Consider the following 20,106-nt stretch of genomic DNA (forward strand, 5'->3'; position numbering starts at 1 on the left):
GAGACTCTCAATGAAAAATCTGGTCACCTCTAAAAATATAAAACTGCATTAAAAATATTAATAATAGTTAAATTTTGAGTGTTTACTATTTGTCAGTTACTGGGCTAAGCATGCAACATACATTTTCTAATTTAATTTTTATAGCTTTCCTTGCCGTATCCTAAAACACCCTTCCCTTAAGATCAGCTATTCATCTGATGACCATGTGCTTCCTTGAAAGCTGACTTTACCCCACAGATCCAAGGATAGAGTGTGCATTACCTAGGATAGGCCAGTTGGTATATTCTACCTAATCATACGGTTCAGGAATGAGATAAGCCAGTCCAGTCAGAGTGAATCAAGCCAGGTGAAGCAAAATACATCCTAAGTCTCTTGCTGGGTATTCTGAGGCAAAACTACCTTGAACTGGGTCTTCTGTCACATGTAACACAAGGAGTTTCAACTACTATGTAATAGTGTCATCTCCATTCTGCAGACGGGAAAATGGGGGGCAAAAGAGGCTAAGTTCCAGTTAAGACTTAAACTCAAACTATCTATATATTCTTTTCCACTACGTTATCCTGTGCTGAGAAAATCTGCCCCATTGTTTAAAAAAAAAAAAAAAAAAAGAGCAAAGATAAGTAACATGTGTTCCTTGTAACAGATGTGTTTTTAGAAAAGTCAAATGCAATTACTTTCAATGCACTAGGGAAACTCATAATCAAAAGAAGCCTTCAAAATGTCCTCATAAAATAAAAGGCTATCTTTTTATATATAAATTTAGATTTGTACACATTAGACTTTCTTAAGGTAGGCATGACTTTTTTTTTTAAGAGACTCTAATTGTTCACTTAAAAATACTCACTGAAGGTGCCAACCCTGAATCCAGGTATCATTATCTCCAGTTTGCATATGAGGAAACAGAATTAGAGAGCTTACGCACTTTCTCCAAGGTAACACAGCTATAAACTAATAGGTCCAGGATTCACACCACGATTTCACCAGAAGTCTGTGGATCTCAACCACCCATTGTACCTTCCCACGCACTATTTTGTGTTGTTATTCCAACAATGTAAAATGCAAACATCCGAAAAAGTACCTTTTCAGAATCTACAAAGTGTGTAGCAATTCCCGCTCTGTACACATCTCTTCCTTTTAGTCTGAATCCTGTTAATGCAAGGAAGTAACCAAGTTTTCCTTGGAGTCGTGGCAAGAAATAACCTCCACCCACATCAGGGAACAGTCCTGTAATTAAATGTAACAAAAAGAGATAATGGTGATTCAAATGAAAAAGATAAATATAACCTCTTTGCTGTACATCACACAAACCATTTCTCTCTGGAGCTTGAATATACATTACAAATATTATTAAACTAAGTACTATACACTACAATCAATATCACAAAAGACTTGCTATAAACTGTGCTAACTTGGATATTTTTCAAAACCTTCATGTCTCATTTCTTTTTTTTTTTAAATTTATTTATTTATTTATTATTATTATACTTTAGGTTTTAGGGTACATGTGCACAATGTGCAGGTTAGTTACATATGTATACACGTGCCATGCTGGTGCGCTGCACCCACTAACTCGTCATCTAGCATTAGGTATATCTCCCAGTGCTATCCCTCCCCCCTCCCCCTACCCCACAACAGTCCCCAGAGTGTGATGTTCCCCTTCCTGTGTCCATGTGTTCTCATTGTTCAATTCCCACCTACGAGTGAGAATATGCGGTTTTTGGTTTCTTGTTCTTGTGATAGTTTACTGAGAACGATGATTTCCAATTTCATCCATGTCCCTACAAAGGACATGAACTCATCATTTTTTATGGCTGCATAGTATTCCATGGTGTATATGTGCCACATTTTCTTAATCCAGTCTATCATCATTGGACATTTGGGTTGGTTCCAAGTCTTTGCTATTATGAATAATGCCGCAATAAACATACGTGTGCATGTGTCTTTATAGCAGCATGACTTATAGTCCTTTGGGTATATACCCAGTAATGGGATGGCTGGGTCAAATGGAATTTCTAGTTCTAGATCCCTGAGGAATCGCCACACTGACTTCCACAAGGGTTGAACTAGTTTACAGTCCCATGTCTCATTTCTATAGAAGTCAGTAAAGTATTTGATGACACAATGTTTTGTATATTAGAAGTACTCAATGTTACCTAAATTTTCTTACCACTGATTCACTTTTGGAGAATCTCCAAAATAGGTAAAAATTCCAAAAAAATTTATTTCCAAATCAGCACAGGAAAAAAAAAATACATAACCTATGGCCTATTATAGCAAAATTACCATTTAAATCATGTCCCAACCTTAGTCAATTATCTAATATTCAAGATGTTTAAATATTGATGCAATAACCATGAGTCCTACTAAATGAACAGGTTTATACCTAATAAAATCATTTGCATTTATGCTTTTCTTGCATTATGCTTTTCTTAACCATCAGTATTTAAAAATTCTCTACGGGTAACAACTTAAAATAGCATATAAGGCTAGGCGCAGTGGCTCACGCCTGTAATCTCAGCACTTTGGGAGGCGAAGACAGGCAGATCACCTGAGGTCAGGAGTTCAAGACTAGCCTGGCCAACATAGTGAAACCCCGTCTCTACTAAAATTACAAAAATTAGCCGAGCATGGTGGCACATGCCTGTAATCCCAGCTACTGGTGAGGCTGAGGCAGGGGAATTGCTTGAACCCGGGAGGCAGAGGTTGCAGTGAGCTAACACCACTGCACTCCAGCCTGGGCAACAGAGCAAGACTCCACCTCAAATAAAAACAATAATAATAATAAAATAAAGAAAATAGCATATATACAACTAATTACCAGCACACTCCTTTGGATGTTTAAGATCTTAAACAATTGTGACCCTCTAGTTTTATAACTCATGTATCTGTTCTAAAGTTTCCTTTAATTATGTTCGGATAAAAATGCAAGCACTAAAATTCTCTCCAGTTCTACTTTACAAAAAGGTTCTAGACTTAAAAGAAAAAGCATGATGCTCCTGTAAACAGAAATATCTCTTAGTATCTCAAACTAGCTAGGTCTCAAGTTAAACTCATAACCTCCCCGCACCATTCCCGCAATCTTCCTCCAGCATCACCTACCTCAATAAAGGGTGCAAGTATCCAGCTTTGACACCTTCTCGCACCATCCCCTTAATCCCCATCAGTGACCACATCTTACTGATTTCCCCTCTAAACTGTTCTCCACACAATAGCCAAAGTGATCTTTTAAAAACACAAATCCTTACCAGAGTCTTGCATTCCACTGGTTAAAACCCTCCCATGGCTGCCTATTTCTCCTGGATTAAAACAAACACCTTTATCAAAGTCTTCAAGGCCCCTTACCACTTTTTCCACTACATCTCTTACTACTCACTCCCTATACTCCAGCCACTCTGGTCTTCTTTCAGTCCCCTAACATTCTACACTCCTTCCTGCCCCAGAGCCTCAGCAGCATGCTGCCCAAGTGGAAAAACCCTCCATCCTGACAACACGTTCTTCTCTTCCAGGGTACCACATTCTCTTTTTTCCCCCTTCCCCCAATTCTGCTTCTTTCCAGTCTCCCTTGCAGACACCACCTCCTCTGCCTGACCTCTTGCTCACTGTGCCTAAGCTCCATATTAGGCTACCTCCTCTTTCCTATATACACATTTTCCTTAACTCCTATGACTTTAGATAATATCTATATGCTGATTACTCCCTGCTATGGACTGCATTGTGTCCTTCCAAAAAGTCCTGTGTTGAAGCCCCAACCCTCAATGTAACTGCATTTGGAAGCAGAGCCTTTGAAGAGGTAATTAAGGTTAAGTGAGGTCGTAAGGGTGGGGTCCTAATCCAGCAGGACTGGTGTCCTTATAAGAGGAGGAAGAAACACCAGGGATGCATGTGAACAGAGAAAAGGCCATATTGAGGACAGAGCAAGAAGGCAGCAGTCTATAAGCCACAGAGAGAGGGCTCAGGAGAACCATCTGCTGACACCTTGATCTCACCCTTTCAGTCTCCAAAGCTGTGAGAAAAAAAATTTCTACTGTTTAAGCCACCAAGTTTGTGGTATTTTGTTATGCAGCCCTAAAAGTCTAATATGCTGAGAAATCACTCATGCCTTCTCTCATGAATACTGAACTCTTAGATCTGCCACCTAAACAGAACCACATGGATAATAAGTATCTCACATTTAACATGGCAAAAGTAGAACTACTGATTCACAAACATCCAGCTACACTGCTCCTTCCCTCATCAGCCTCATCCATCAAGTAGCACAAGCTAAATACCTTGGAGTTATTCCTGATTCATCATACCAACAAGTCAGTTAAGCCCAAAACATGTTTCAAATCTGTTCACTCTATTCAACTCTATACCTCCAAACTACTCCAAAGCCAAAATCTCTCCAGACTGTGCTGTCCAACAAAACTTTCTACAATGATGAAATCTATAATTTCTGCTGTCCAATAAGACAGCCACTAGCCATATATAGCTATTAAACACCTGAAATGTAGCTGGTGTGACTGAGGAACTGAATTTGTTTTCTTTAAATTTAATTAATTTATATTAAAATTTTAAAAGCCACTTGTGGCTAGTGGCTATACAGTATTGGACAGTGTAGCTCTCGACTAATGTAATAATCTATTATCCAATCTCACTGCTTCTACTCTGCTACCCCTACAATCCATTATCCTCAAAGCAGCCAGAATCATGGTACTAAAATATAAATATAAACTAGATTATTTCATTGCCTGCTTTATACTCTTCCACAACTTCCCATATTTAGGTTTAAATCTTAACTCTTCACCAGAGGCCCCCATGTACCCTTTTGAGAGCATGTTACATCACTCCTGCCCTCGATTCAGACACAGATTGCCTCCATTTGGTTCCTTTAACAGGCCAAGTTCATTCTTACCTAAGGGTCTTGAGCTAACTTTTCTCAATGCCACAATATTCTGCTCTCAGTTCTTCATGTAGCTGACTCTTGTTATTCAAATCTCAGCTTAAGGGACAACTCCTCTGAGAGCATCTTTAATCAACCAATTTAAAGTAGCCATCTGGGAGACTTACACTTTGGACAAGATAGAGTAACAGGAACCAGACTTATCCCCCTACCTGAAACAACTATAAAAACAGACACAATATACGGATCAATAGTGTTTTCAACACACTGAACATCAAGCAATAAAGAAAAGTGGTCTCTGAATATCAGAAAACAAGCAAGGTAAATCCTAGAACAGCTCCAACTTCATGCCTTGAGTGAGTTCCCAGGCCCAGCATAGTCCCTCACTTGAGAAGATGAAGCTAAGAGTCTAGGGAAACCAAGATAGCTAGAATTCCCAGAACAGAGTCCCAGAACAAAGTACCAGAGCGGAGAGAGCTGCAGAGAGAAAGCTCTGGAGATCTGCAGGGTGTCTCTTTTAAATACTTAGCTTAGGAATGGAGAGCGAGAGAGAGAGAGAGAGAGAGAGTGTGTGTGTGTGTGTGTGTGTGTGTGTGTGTGTGTCTGTCAAGAAACTACATGATTAGTCAGTTTTCACACTGCCCGAGACTAAGTAATTTATAAAGGAAAGAGGTTTAATTGACTCATAGGTCCAAATGGCTAAGGAGGCCTCAGGAAACTTACAATCATGGCAGAAGGCAAAGCAAGCTTGGACCTTCTCACATGGCAGCAGGAGAAAAAACAGTGAGGAGCAAAGGGGGAAGAGCCCCTTATAAAACCATCAGCTCTCGTAAGAACTCACTATCATGAGAACAGCAAGGGAGACACTGTGTCCATGATCCAATCATCTCCTACCAGATCTCTCCCTGGACACATGGGGATTACGGGGATTACAATTCAAGATGAGATTTGGGTGAGGACATAACGCCTAACCATATCACTACATGAGACTAAGGAAAGAATCACAGAAAATGATTATAGAGAACAGTACTGGGAACCCACACAGGACTAAAAACAGCATGTTCCCCACCCACCTGGACTAGAAAAACTCATGACTGACGTCACGGGGCACTGTGCAGAACACAAAGCAAGATCTTGCCCCAGTAGTGGGAAATAATTAGCCCTAGTTGGAGCATTGCTCCAATTCTGCAAAAAAAAAAAAAAAAAAAAAAAAAAAAAAATTAATAATAAATCTTATAACACTTGAAAATATTAAGATGTTTCCCAGGAATTTAAATTCATCTCAGAAGAAATCTCAAAAATACTTAAAAGAATACAAAAATATCCAGCACCCAACAAAGTAAAGTTTACAATATCTACAATTCAATAAAAATTTACCAGCTATCTAAAGATGCAGGAAAATACTAACCATAAAGAGGTGATTTAAAAAAATAAGAACTGACATAAATGTAAGAACTAGCAGACAAAAACATTAACAGTTATCACAAACATAACCTATATATTCAAGAAGTTAGAGACACAGAAAATTTTTCTTTTTAGAAGAAGAACCAAATCATACTTCCAGAGATGAAAATTGAAATGAATGTATAAGCTGAAAAATACCTGGATGAGATTAAGGGCAGATTAGATCTTGTAGAAGAGAAGATTAATGAACTTAAGGACACAGGAACCGAAACTATCTAAAATGAAAGAGAGAAAAAAAATGTTTTTAATGAATGAAGCATAAGTGAGCCTTACAGAAGTATGACCAGAATTCCTGAAAAGGGAATGGGTGGAAAAAAATATTTGTAGAAATAATGGCAGAAAATTTTCCAAATTTGACAGAAGTTATAAACCTAAGTAGCTCAATAACCACAAGCATTAGAAATATGAAGCGCACCAAAGCACATCATAATCAAATGACTTGAAACATGTGATCAAGAGAAAATCTTAAGAGCAGCCAGAGAAAATAAAAAGACACAGGAACAAAAATAAGGAAGAGAGAAGACTTTCTGTAGGAAATTCAATGAGACGACAGTGTAGTAACATCTTTAAATTACTGAAATTAAAAACCAGAGTAGAATCGAATTCCATATCCACATCTCATACAAGTGAACTCAGGTTTCACCTGAGGAAGTGAAAGAAGAGCAAACAAAATCTAAAATAAGCAGAAGAAAGGAGGAATGAATACTGGAGCAGAAATCAGCAAAATAAAAAATAAATGAAAACAAAAATCTGTTTAAGATCAATAAAATTAATAAACCTCTAACTAGATTGATCAGGGAAAAAAAAAGAGAAGACACAATGACCAATATCAAGAATAAGAGAGCCAGAAATCATTAAGGAGTCTACAGATATTAAAAAGATAATACAGGAATATTATTGTCTTAAGTCCATTTTGTGTTGCTATGACAGAATACCACAGACTGGGGTAAGTTAGAAAAAAAAATTATTTCTCACAGTTCTGGAGGCTGGGAAGTCCAATATCATGGTGCCAACATCACACGAGGGCCTTCTTTGTGCATCATCCCATGGCAAAAGGCAAGGGTGAGATAGGACAAGAGAGCAGAAGGAAAGGGGGCTGAAGTCATCCCTGTATCGGGAACTAACCTGCAAAAACTGGAAGAGCCCTCATGAACCAGTCACCTCTTAGTGGTACCAACTCTCGACACTGCTGAGTTGGGAATTAAGTTTCCAACACATGAACTTCAGGCAATACATACAAAAAAAGCAATTATGAACAACTTTATGCTAACAAATTGACAAATTCCTTGAAAGGCCCTGATATGGTTTGGCTCTGTGTCCCCACTCAAATCTCATGTTGAATTGTAATCCCCAGTGTTGGATGAGGGGCCTGGTGGAAGGTGATTGGGTCATGGGGGCAGATTTCCCCCTTGCTGTTCTCATAATAATGAGTGAGTTCTCATGATATCTGGTTGTTTTAAAGTGTGCAGTACTTCTCCCTTCACTCTCCTGCCAGCCATGTGAAGATGCACTTGCTTCCCCTTCATCTTTGGCCATGATTGTAAATTTCTGGAGACCTCCCCAATCACACTTCTGTACAGCCTGTGGAACTGTAAGCCAATTAAACCTCTTTTCTTCATAAATTATCCAGTCTCAGGTAGTTCTTTATAGCAAAGTGAGAATGGACTAATACAGAAAACCAGTACCAGAAAAGTAGGGCATTGCTATAATGCCCATTTCCTACTGGAAATGTAGAAGTGACTTGGGAACTAGGCAACGAGCAGAGATTGGAATAGGTTGCCTCTTCACTCTGCTAATTGTTTTCTTTGCTGTGCTTCTAGAAGTGTTTTACATGATATAATTTTATTTGTCTATGCACAGACCTTGGGAGCCACCCTTTGCATCAGTGTAGCCTGGATGTTGGATGGCTTCAACAACATTTGTATATACAACAACAATTGTATATTTTTGTTTTTGTTGCCTGAGCTTTTGGGGTCAAAGCCAAAAAATTATTGACCAGATTAATGTCATGTCATTTTCCCATATGTTTTCTTCCAGTGGTTTTGCAGTTTCAGGTTGTATGACTACATCTTTAATCCATTTGAGGTTTTTTTCTAAAATATAATATGAGGTATGGATCTAATTTCATTTTTCTGCATATGGATACCCAGTTTTTCTGACATCATTTATTGAAGAGACTGTCCTTTCAACCATTATGTATTCTTGGCATCTTTCCTGAAAATCACTTAACTGCAAATATATGAATTTGTCTCTAGGCTTGCTATTCTTTTCCAGTGGTCTATGTATCCATTTTTATTCCAGTACTATGCTGTTTTGATTACTAAAGCTTTGCAATAGTGTTTGAAGTCAGTACAAAGCCTCTAGCTTTTTTCTTTTTGCTTAAGATTATCTTGGCTATTTGCAGTCTTCTTTGGTTCCATATGAATTTTAGAATTTTTTTTTCTATTTTTTTGAAAACTGACATTGGGATTTTGATAGGGATTACACTGAATCTGTAGATCACTTTGGGTAGTATGAACATTTAAAAAATATTCTTCCAATCCATGAACATGGAATATCTTTTTATTTATTTGTGTCTTCTTCAATTTTTTTCATCAAAGTTTTGTAGTTTTCCGTATACAGATGTGTGTGCGTGTGTGTGTGTGTGTGTCTGACTGACACGGTCTGGCTGTATTGCCCAGGCTACAGTGCAGTGGCGTGATCTCAGCTCACTGCAGCCTCTACTTCCAGGGCTCAAGCCATCCTTTTATCTCCACCTCCTGAGCAGCTGGAACCACAGGCACACGCCACCACGTCCAGCTACCTTTTGTTATTTTTGTAGAGATATGGTTTTGCCATACAGATTTTACCTACTTGGTTAAATTTATTTCTAAGTATTTTATTATTTTTGATGCTTTTTGTAAATGAAATTGCTTTCTTACTTTTCAAATAGTTTGTTGTTAGTGTATAGAAATGCTGATTTTTATGTGTTCATTTTATATCCCACAGCTTTACTGTATTTATTAGTTCAAACAGTTTTTTGTTGGAGCTGTTGGAGTTTTCCATATATATATAAGAGCATGTCATCAGCAGTGACAGTTTCACCTCTGCTTTTCCTGTTTGGATGCCTTTTATTTCTTTGTCTTGCCTAACTGCTCTGGCAAGGACTTTCAATACAGTATTGAATAGAAACGATGAGAGCAGGCATCATTGTCTTGTTCCTCATCTTAAATGAAAAATATATACCTTAACATCAAACTTAATTGGTAGAAGACTAAATGCTTTCCCCTAAAATCAGGAACAAGGAAAAAATGTCCACTCTCACCATTTCTGTTCAACATTCTATTGGAAGTTCTATTCTACACAATAGGGCAAGAGAAAGAAATAAAAGGTATCCAGATTAGAAAAAGGAAAGGAAAAAGTAAAACTGCTCTTACTTGTAAATGACATAATTGTCTCTTTAGGAATTTCAGTAAAGTAGAATCGAATTCTATTCAATTCTAAAGCAACTAAAACTAATAAGTGAGTTTAGTAAGTCTGCATGATAAAGGTAAATACAAAAATCAACTGTATTTCTTTAGACTGGTAACTAACAATTAGAACTGAAAGTTTTTTCAAAAATATCATTAATATGAAATACTTATGGATAAATATGACAAAAGATAAGAGCTATAAACTGAAAACTAAAAATCCATGCTGAGAGAAATTAAAGACCACTTACATAAATGAAGAATTATATCTTGCTCACAGGTCTGAAAAGACTCGATAGTGTTAAGATGTCAATTCTCTCTAAATTCATCTGCAGGCTTTTTTGTTGAAATTGACAAGTAACTCTAAAATACATATGGAAATATAAAGAACCTATATAGCCAAAGCAACTCGGTAAGATACAAAGAACAAAGGTGGAACATTATCACTACCTGATTTTAAGACTTACTATAAAGCAACACTAACCAAGACAACATGGTGTTGGCACCATGATTGACATCTATAGACAACTATAACAAAGCTACACAGGCAATTCAGTAGCAAAACAATACCCTTTCAACAGCTGGTACTGGAATGATTGTATTTCCATATACAAAATAAACTTTGACTTACATAGGTGATCCACACCCCTCACCATATACAAAAATTAACTCAGAAGCGTCATATGATAGTTTTGATCACAACTCAAAACTTCACAGATCTAAAGGCAAAAATATATTCCCTTAATGATATTTTATCTATAGTGTTAATGTTTTATTTATAGTGTGTTAATGTCTCCTTTAATGTTCTCAGTTTTGTGTTTTCAGATACAATCATTGAGCTAATACAGACTTCCAAGTATCTTCCTATTTAATTTCTTTTTTAAAATCCTTTCATTGTTATATCTCACACAAGATTCCATCAATTCCTTCAACAACAGTAAACTCTGAAACATATTAAAAGAAGATGATGCTAAAAGTAATTATAACAAAAATTCTGGCTGTTTACCTATTGCAGTTTCTGGCATAGCAAAAAGACATTTTTCTGTAGCCACTCGAAATTGCCCATGGACTGAGAGACCAACTCCCTAGAGAAAAAAGGCAAAAAAAGAGGCGGGGGGGAATTAAACATATTGTTAAAAAACAAATAAATTCACACACTTACAAACATTACAAAGCAAGTAAATTATCTTTATACTCCACAGGAACTTGCTTCAGGGAATAGGTTGTCCCCACCTCTTTCAATTAACTTTGAATTCCACAAACAGCACATGACTATATTCCCCTTTATTAAACATTTACACATAAAGTCTGACCACACCCCCATCCTAGTCTGGTCATTCTCTTCCTCCACAGAGACACATAGCTATTATCAATTTGGTAAGTAACCTACGATTTTTTTCCCTATGTATTTCTTATATTTGAACAAATGTGTATATTTATCTGATACATATTTTATATATAAGAATATATACAACTACACATATATAAAATTCACACTCTATTCTATGGCCTGCAAGGCTCTATATCACCTGGCCTAGCCGACCTCTTTGACTTTATCTCCCATCACTCTTCCCACACTCGTTCCACTAGCCATGGGGGCTTCATGCCATTCCTCCAAAATTTTAAGCTTTTACAATTTCAATTAATCATAAAACTTCTAAGGTAAGAAGAAAAACTAGAGAAGGCCACTGCCTGCTCAATCACTGTTTTTTCTCTAAAGGAACCTGCTCTGCCCAGAGACTCTTTTTTTCCTTTCCCCAGGAGGGGCTGAACTAGGGATGGGCAATGGACCCAAGGGCAGCCAATGCAGACTAACCAGAATTCAGAGGCCTGGGGAGCAAAGAGGCAGGGGTGAATTAGGTAAGGTTCTTATTCTTAGGTACTTAAACTAAAACACAGTGCACAGTTGTCAGTCAATGACAGGCAGTGAAGCTTAAAGGTCATCTGACATTTGAGCTAAAGATGACATGATAGCCAAGTAAAAACTGGTTTTATATGTGGTAGAGACAAAAAAAAAAAAAAAAAAAAGAAAAAAACCCTGAGAATGCTGCAGTCTGTACAAGACAGAAGACAAAACAAACACATAAAAAAGAAGCAGAGATAGAAAAATAAACACACAACTTAAATTTGCCTTAAGCCCACACCTGCAGTCCAATTTTCAGGAACATAAGCAAGGCTTAAGGTCCCTGAACTTGTCTAATAACTGCCCCATTCTCTTTTGTGGATCTTTTTGAGTGAGTCTCTGTTCTTTCCAATTAAAATGACTCTTCACCACATTTTCAGTTAGAACTAGACCTAGATCCTGCCGTCAGCATCACACAACATAAGTCTTTGGGCCCCCAGTATATATTCACTGCAATACTGTTCTGTGCTTTTTCTCCCAACACAACCTCCTATCACTGCTATCCCTGACTAGCCATTCCCATCACATCTTCTGGAATCTTCATTCCTTTACAAAGGAACAACCTAACAGACAAAATTCTCTGCAGAGGGCCCTCTCCACCTCCTGAACTCTATGGAAAAAGAAACTTAAAAGCCCCATATTACTTCACATAGAAGCTACAGATCCATGCGGGGTAACTGATTCATTGATTCCATTCGTTATCTTATATTACATAGTATGTTTTATTTCAGCATTGGCTGATAATAGTGAATTAAAGAAAAGACATCAAGATTTGAGTAAAAAGTTATTAATGAAAAACTATCAGAATAAGAGACCACTGACATAAGAATCATTAAGAGCCAATTTTAAAGCCTTTCAATAAAGATGAAGGTTCAAAATAGTCAAGCCACTTCACTTGAAGATACTAGGAATATGCTGAACCATTTCTAATGGGGTGTAAAACCCTAATGGCAGATTCGTAACTAATTTTTCTATCTTACATCAAAGAATCTATTATAGGTTACTTGTAAGCAGGCCCCTTAACTTCTGAAATTTGATTTTATATTTTATTTAACCATTAATCTTAGCTGATACTCCTTTGCTAGACTAAAAAGGCTCCAAAGTCTTCAAGTTTTATTGTATTAGCTAATGTTATACAGATTCATTCTCCAAATATAATACTTTATTCCAATTCCAACTCTCCTCAAATCTCTCCCCCAAACCTACCAAACCCAGTAGTCAAATCTCATTTTTCACCAAGCTGAACACTAGCTAAATAGCCCAGTAATATTTGACAGTTGCTCATTCCTACTTTATGAAATGCTTTACTGGGCTCTGAGGCACCATACACTCCTGCTTTAAAATCTAACTCATTAGTTGCTCTTTCATTTCTCCCTGATATCAAAGTGTTGACCTGCCACAATAATTAGACATCATCCTTCTACTCCACTTCACTCTATCCCACTGTACTCTGTCCTGTCTACATGCACTCCCTAGGAGATCTCTTCCAGCCCTAGGATTTTAAGCACCACCTAAAACACTAATAAATTATTTCCCCATCCCTGATTTCTCTACTCAGCTATTTAACGTCTCATCTTGAATGTCTAATAAGTATCTCAACCTTCACACATCAAAAGTAAATCTCTTGATTTCTCCTTAAGTGTGCTCCTCTTTCTGTCTTCATCTCAGTAAACAGCACCACAATTCACCCAGCTGCTCAGGCCAAACATCTCAGCATTACCTTCTTTCCTTTCTACCCCACAATGTAATCTGTGAACTATCCTGAGAGCTCTAACTTAAAAATATATCCTGGACTGGGCCACTTTTCACCATCTACACTATTATAACCCTACTTGAAGCCTTTATCCTCTCTTGCCCAGGCTGGTGTATCTTGCTTCTATTCTTGCCACAATCTATCATCTCTATACCAGTCAAAGCACGCTTATTAAAATGTAAAACATATCACATCATTCTCCCGCCCAGTGACTTCCCATCACACTAAAATATTATCATGGCTGATACGGTCCCATATGATCTGGTCCCCTTCTACCTTCCTGATTTTATAGTCTACCATTCCCCAGTTTCTCACTTCCCCTCCAGTAAGCCACACAGGCTTTTTTTTTTTTTTTTAAACTTTCTTGATGTATAATATCCACTAAAGGTACACAAATAGTAAGTTCGCAAGCATATAGTTTCAATGAATTATCCCCAAATGAACACACCCATGTAACCAAAACCCAGATAAAAACTATCAGAAATTGTGCTATGCACCCTGTCAGTCACTACACCCTCCATCCCTCAAGTAGCTACTATCTTGACCTCTAACAAAGGATTAGAGTTTTTTCTGGTTTATCTAGATATAAATAGAATCACAGAATATATATTACTATCTTACTTCAGTCAACATTATGTTTGTGAGATTTTATGTTCTTGCATATAGCAGTAATTTGTTCTTTTTCATTGTATAGCACCGTATGAATAAACAATCTGTTAATCCTAATGGCTATTTGGGTTGTCTCCAGTTTTTGGCTATTGCAAGTAACAATTCAGTGGCCATTCTTCTGCATATGTTTTGGTGCATAAGTGCACACATTTTGGTCAGATATATATCAGGGAGTAAAAGTGTCAGGTCAAAGAGTATTAATCACCCAGGTACAGTGGCTCACGTCATGCCTGTAATCCCAGCACTTTGGGAGGCCGAGGTGGGCAGGTCACCTGAGATCAGGAGATCGAGGTCAGCCTGGCCAACATGGTGAAACCCTGTCTCTACTAAAACAACAAAAATTAGCCGGGCATGGTGTCATGCGCTTGTAATCCTAGCTACTCGGGAGGCTGAAGCAGGAGAACTGCTTGAACCTGGGAGGTGGAGGTTGCAGTGAGTCGAGATTGTGCCGCTGCACTCCAGTCTGGAGGACAGAGCAAGACTCCGTTTCAAAAAAAAAAAAAAAAAAAAGTATTGACTCATTCAACTTTAAAATATATCAAAACAATTTTCCTAAGTGGTAGTACCAATTTCTACTCCACTAGCTGTACATGGGTTTGCTGTTCTACATCCTCACCAACACTTCAAGAGGTCTTTCACATTTTAGCCATTCTAATGACTATATGTTAGTATTTCACTGAAGTTTTAATTTGCATATCCTTGATGATTAATGCAGTTGAGAGTTTTTCAGGTTTATTAGCTATCTGGGTATCCTCTTTGTGAAATGTCTGTTCTAATCTTTTGCTGTGAAACGTCTGTTCTAATCTTTTGCTCTTTTTTTTTTTTTTTTAACTGGATTTTTGAATTGGTAGAATTCTCTATATATTCTAGACAAGATTCCCTTATCAGATGTATACCAAATATGTTTTCAGTCTGTGGCTTGCCTTTCACTCTTTCAAGGATGTCTTGGAATGAATAGAAGTTCTCATTCTTAACACATTACAATTTGTTCATTTTGCTTATGGTACATTTAGTGTATTATTTAAGTAATCCCTCCCTAACCCCTGGGACTGAAATTTTCTTTGTGAAAAGATTTTTAAAGATTTACTTTCATTAACAGTTATGGATTATAATCTGTCCATTTCATCAAAATTTTGAAATATATGACCATAAAGTTGTACATAACATCCTCTTGTAATATTTTTAATGGCTATGGGTTTTATAGGGATGTGTTATTTTTCATTTCTGTATTTGTAACATACTTTGCTTTTATCTTTGTCTTTATCAACTTATCACTAAGGATTTATCAATTTTAATAGTCTATAAAAATAATTTTCAGCTTTGATATTTACTGTTTATTGATTTTAAATTTCTTTTTTTTTTGGATTTTGATCATTTCATTGTGATGTCATATAAGGTTACTGCTCATGTTCCAAACATTTGGGATTTCCCTATTATCTTTGTATTACGGATTGCAACCTTAATTCCACTGGGGACAGATAATACATTCTGTAAGATTAATCCTTTAAAATATATTAAGATGAATTCCATGGCCTATTTTGGCAAGTGTTTCATACACACATGAAATGAAAGTGAATTCTGCAGTTACTGAGTGCATGTTCATTAGGTCAAGCTTATTAAAAAATTTTCATTCAAATCATGTATGTGCGTATAAATATGTGCATGAAAATGTATGTACTCAGTATGTCTGTTTTATCTGTTATTGAAAGAAATATGTTCGAATATTTCTTATGATTGTAGTTGTATCTATTTCCCCTTTTAGAGCTTTCTACTTGTTTACAGGATTAGTCATTTTTATTTATTTATTTTGAGCCAGAGTCTCACCCTGTTGCCCAGGCTGGAGTGCAGTGGCATGATCTTTACTCACTGCAACCTCAGTCTCCTGGGCTCAAGTGATTCTCCTGCCTCAGCCTCCGGAGTAGCTGGGACTACAGATATGCACTGCCACACCCAGCTACTTTTGGTATTTTTAGTAGAGATGGGATTTCACCATGTTGGCCAGGCTGGTCTCAAACTCCAGGCCTCAGGTGATGTGCCCACCTTGGCCTCCCAGAGTGCTGGGATTACAGCCGTGAGCCACCACACCTGGCCACAAAATGAGTCATTTTTATTTTTAATTAATTTATTTTTTTGAGACGGAGTCTTGCTTTGTTGCCCAGGCTGCAGTGCACTGGCACGGTATCAGCTCACTGCAACCACCGCCTCCTGAGTTCAAGCAACTCTCCTGCCTCAGCCTCCCGAGCAGCTGGGACTTCAGGTGCCCACCACCACACTGGGCTAGTTTTTGTTTTTTTAGTAGAGATGGGGTTTCACCATGTTGGCCAGGCTGGTCTCAAACTCCTGACCTCAAGTGACCCAAATGCCTCGGCCTCCCAAAATGCTGGGATTACAGGCATGAGCCACTGTACCTGGCCAAGATTAGTCATTTTTATTTTTATTATTTTTATTTTTTATTTTTAGAAGACCAATTCTGTCCACAGTGTATGAATGTTCTAGGTGAGGCTGGGGTGATGGGAAGAGTGAGGTGAAGACAACATCTATAAATCTCATGACTTTTTTGTTGTTGTTGTTTTGTTTCATTTTTTGGAGACAGAATCTCCATCTGTCACCCAGGCTGGAGCGCAGTGGCATGACCTCGGCTCATTGCAACCTCTGTGTCCTGGGTTCAAGCAATTCTCCTGCCTCAGCCTCCTGAGTAGCTGGGATTACAGGCGCATGCCACCATGCCCTGCTAATTTTTGTATTTTTAGTAGAGATGGAGTTTCACCATGTTGGTCAGGCTGGTCTCGAACGCCTGACCTTAGGTTATCCATCCACCTTGGCCTCCCAAAGCGCTGGGATTACAGGCGTGAGTCACTGCACCCTGCCAAGATTAGTCATTTTTAAATGTCTGAAAATATCATACCAGTAGAGTTATTTCAGATAGGCAAAGCTTTGTTCCTATAGTTTCTCCGTTTTAGTACTAGTGCCATATTGTTCACTATGGAACTCATTAAGTAATTCAGCTTCATATTTAGTTATAAACCGAGGCTTTTAGACAAGTATTTATAAAGTATCTTTCTGCAGTTGAGTACAGTCAATAGTCAGTGATCTTAAAATGGTAAAAAGCTGAATAAAGTTTGAAACAGATTGAGCTAAGTAAGCCTTATCTTCTAACGAAGCAAAAATGGAAATTTAGGGCTTGCCAAGTTGGGCCCCTAAGGGGACCTCAGGAACTAGGATAGCCTAGATTCAAGCCATCATTCTAGGATGACCTCGAATTAAGTCCAGCTTCAAATTCTCTGAAGTCCTGACTAGATTGAGATGATCTGGGACTGCTAGTGCCCTTAGCCTGAACACCTACCAGAAACAAAGGTCCATCTTCTTTGGAGAGAGAATATCATCCTAGGACTCAAAAATATCTGCATTTTAAATACTCAATTAGAAATAACTCAGAAATAATCAGACATATGAGAAAAGACCACAACTAAAGGCACAATAGATACAGACTCACAGGACATTAAAATTTAAATGTACTATCTAACCATTCTACAATTATGGTATGTCCTACCTCAAATAAAAGTTTTTGCCATAAAATGTACATCACTGGATATTTAAAAAGTTCTACCACTTTCCTTTAGTTAGTGTGGTACACTGTCTTAACCCTTCTGTGCCTTGTATTTATGGTGTCCCAAGCACTCTGACATTCACTGTTTTTAAACTGTATTATTATTAAACAATCATCTTCACATAGTAATATAATCCACTATAAACAATGTCAATATGGACAAGCATAACATTTGAACAAAAATGGAAAAAGTATGTCAATGTAGTCAAACTCCTACTCTGTCGCTGTAAAAATGACTTCCTATTTAAGTTTCTGGCATCCCTAAAGGCAAAATTTAGGCAACCTAAGACTTGACTTTTTAATTAAGAAACCTAGCTAGATGAGTTTTCAGACTGTTCCAATAGGAGAAAAAAGCAGACACAGCTCTGTTTTTGGCTTTAAAAAACACCTCATTATAATTACTTTAAAAAGACAATTAAATCCATTCAAACATATAAATACGTTAATCTGCAACTAGCAATCAGCACTCGCTCCCATATTTCCAGATATTACTATTCTAGACAAAAAGCAATTTTTTTTTAACTGCTCCTTGTGGAGCAGGGCTAACCCATAGGCAGTGTGCCCAGAGTAGCCCAATATTAATTTTCAAAGACTGATAATTATAAAGATATTTAAAGTAACCAAAACAGCATGGTACTGGTACCAAAAGAGGTATATAGACCAATGGAACAGGATAGAGCCCTCAGAAATAACACCACACATCTAAAACCATCTAATTTTCGAGAAACCTGACAAAAACAAGCAATGGGGAAAGGATTCCCTGTTTAATACATGGTGCTGGGAAAACTGGTTAGCCATGTACAGAAAACAGAAACTGGACCGCTCTCCTTACACCGTATACAAAAATTAACTTAAGATGGATTAAAGACTTAAACGTAAGACCTAAAACCATAAAAACCCTAGAAGAAAACCTAGGCAATACCATTCAGGACACAGGCATCGGCAAAGACTTCATGACTAAAACACCAAAAGCAATGGCAACAAAAGCCAAAATTGACAAATGGGATCTAATCAAACTAAAGAGCTTCTGCACAGCAAAAGAAACTGTCATCAACATGAACAGGCAACCTACGGAATGAGAGAAAATTTTTGCAAGCTATCCATCTGACAAAGGTCTAATATCCAGAATCTACAAGGAACTGAAACAAATTTACAAGAAAAAAAAATCAAAAAGTGAGTGAAGGATATGAACAGACTCTTCTCGAAAGAAGACATTTATGTGGCCAACAAACATATGAAAAAAAGCTCATCATAACTGGTCATTAGAGAAATACAAATCAAAACCACAATGAGATACCATCTCACACCAGTTAGAATGGTGATTATTAAGAAGTCAGGAAACAACAGCTGCTGGCAAGGCGGTGGAAAAATGGGAACGCTTTACACTGCTGGTGGGAGTGTAAATTAGTTCAACCATTGTGGAAGACAGTTTGGTGATTCCTCAAGGATCTAGAACCAGAAACCCCATTTGACCCAGCAATCCCATTACTGGGTATATACCCAAAGGATTATAAATCATTCTACTATAAAGACACATGCACACATATGTTTACTGCAGCACTGTTCACAATAGCAAAGAGTTGGAACCAACCCAGATGCCCATCAATGACAGACTGGATAAAGAAAATGTGGCACATACACACCATGGAATACTATGCAGCCATAAAAAAAAACAATGAGTTCATGTCCTTTGCAGGGACATGGATGAAGCTGCAAGCCATCATTCTCAGCAAACTAACAGGTACTGAAAATCAAACGTATGTTCTCATAAGTGGAAGCTGAACAATGAGAACACATGGACACGGGGAGGGGAACATCACACACCGGGGCCTGTCGGGTGGGGAGCAAGGGGAGGCAGAGCATTAGGACAAATACCTAATACATGCGGGGCTTAAAACCTAGATGACGGGTTGACAGGTGCAGCATATCACCATGGCACATGTATACCTGGACGTTCTGCACATGTATCCCAGAATTTAAAGTAAAATAAAATTTTAAAAAAGTACTAGTAAAAATAAATTTAGTTATTACACTTTTTTTAAAAAAAAAAAAAAAGATATTTAAGGTTATTTTACGGCATAGTTAACCACCCATGATTTATATTAATGGCAAGATTAATCCCTCAACGCATAAACACAGACACATGCAAACAATTCAACTTGGTGCTTGAAAAGTAAATATTCCAAAGTAAACGGTTGATAACCACAGTAAAGAAGACAACAAACTCAGAAAGATACACAATGGGGTGATGTGACTGATGTTTACACAAAAAGTCATGGATTTAAATCTAACCAGAGAGAATGAGTAAGCTCCTGCCCAGAATAAACACTGCACCACAGTATTGGAGAATATGTGATAGCCTATCGCTATCACTCAGGA

At 37.5% G+C, this 20,106-nt stretch overlaps 1 protein-coding gene across 14 annotated transcripts in view; it reads right to left on the reverse strand.

Annotated features, from left to right (window-relative positions):
- Nucleotides 1-20,106, reverse strand: part of HIBCH (3-hydroxyisobutyryl-CoA hydrolase) — a 136,061-nt gene that overhangs the window by 66,434 nt on the left and 49,521 nt on the right. For all 14 annotated transcript variants that reach the window (XR_008522600.1, XR_008522601.2, XR_010135870.1 and 11 more), the window contains 2 exon segments: nt 10,802-10,880; nt 1,079-1,224 (listed from right to left, as the gene is read on the reverse strand). Coding sequence is in view for 7 of the 14 variants with exons in the window: in XM_054548780.2 (XP_054404755.1) it covers nt 1,079-1,224; nt 10,802-10,880 (225 nt within the window). In the remaining 7 variants the exon portion in view is untranslated.

Source organism: Pongo abelii, chromosome 11, assembly GCF_028885655.2.
Source record: "Pongo abelii isolate AG06213 chromosome 11, NHGRI_mPonAbe1-v2.0_pri, whole genome shotgun sequence".
NCBI classification, from domain to species: Eukaryota; Metazoa; Chordata; class Mammalia; order Primates; family Hominidae; genus Pongo; species Pongo abelii.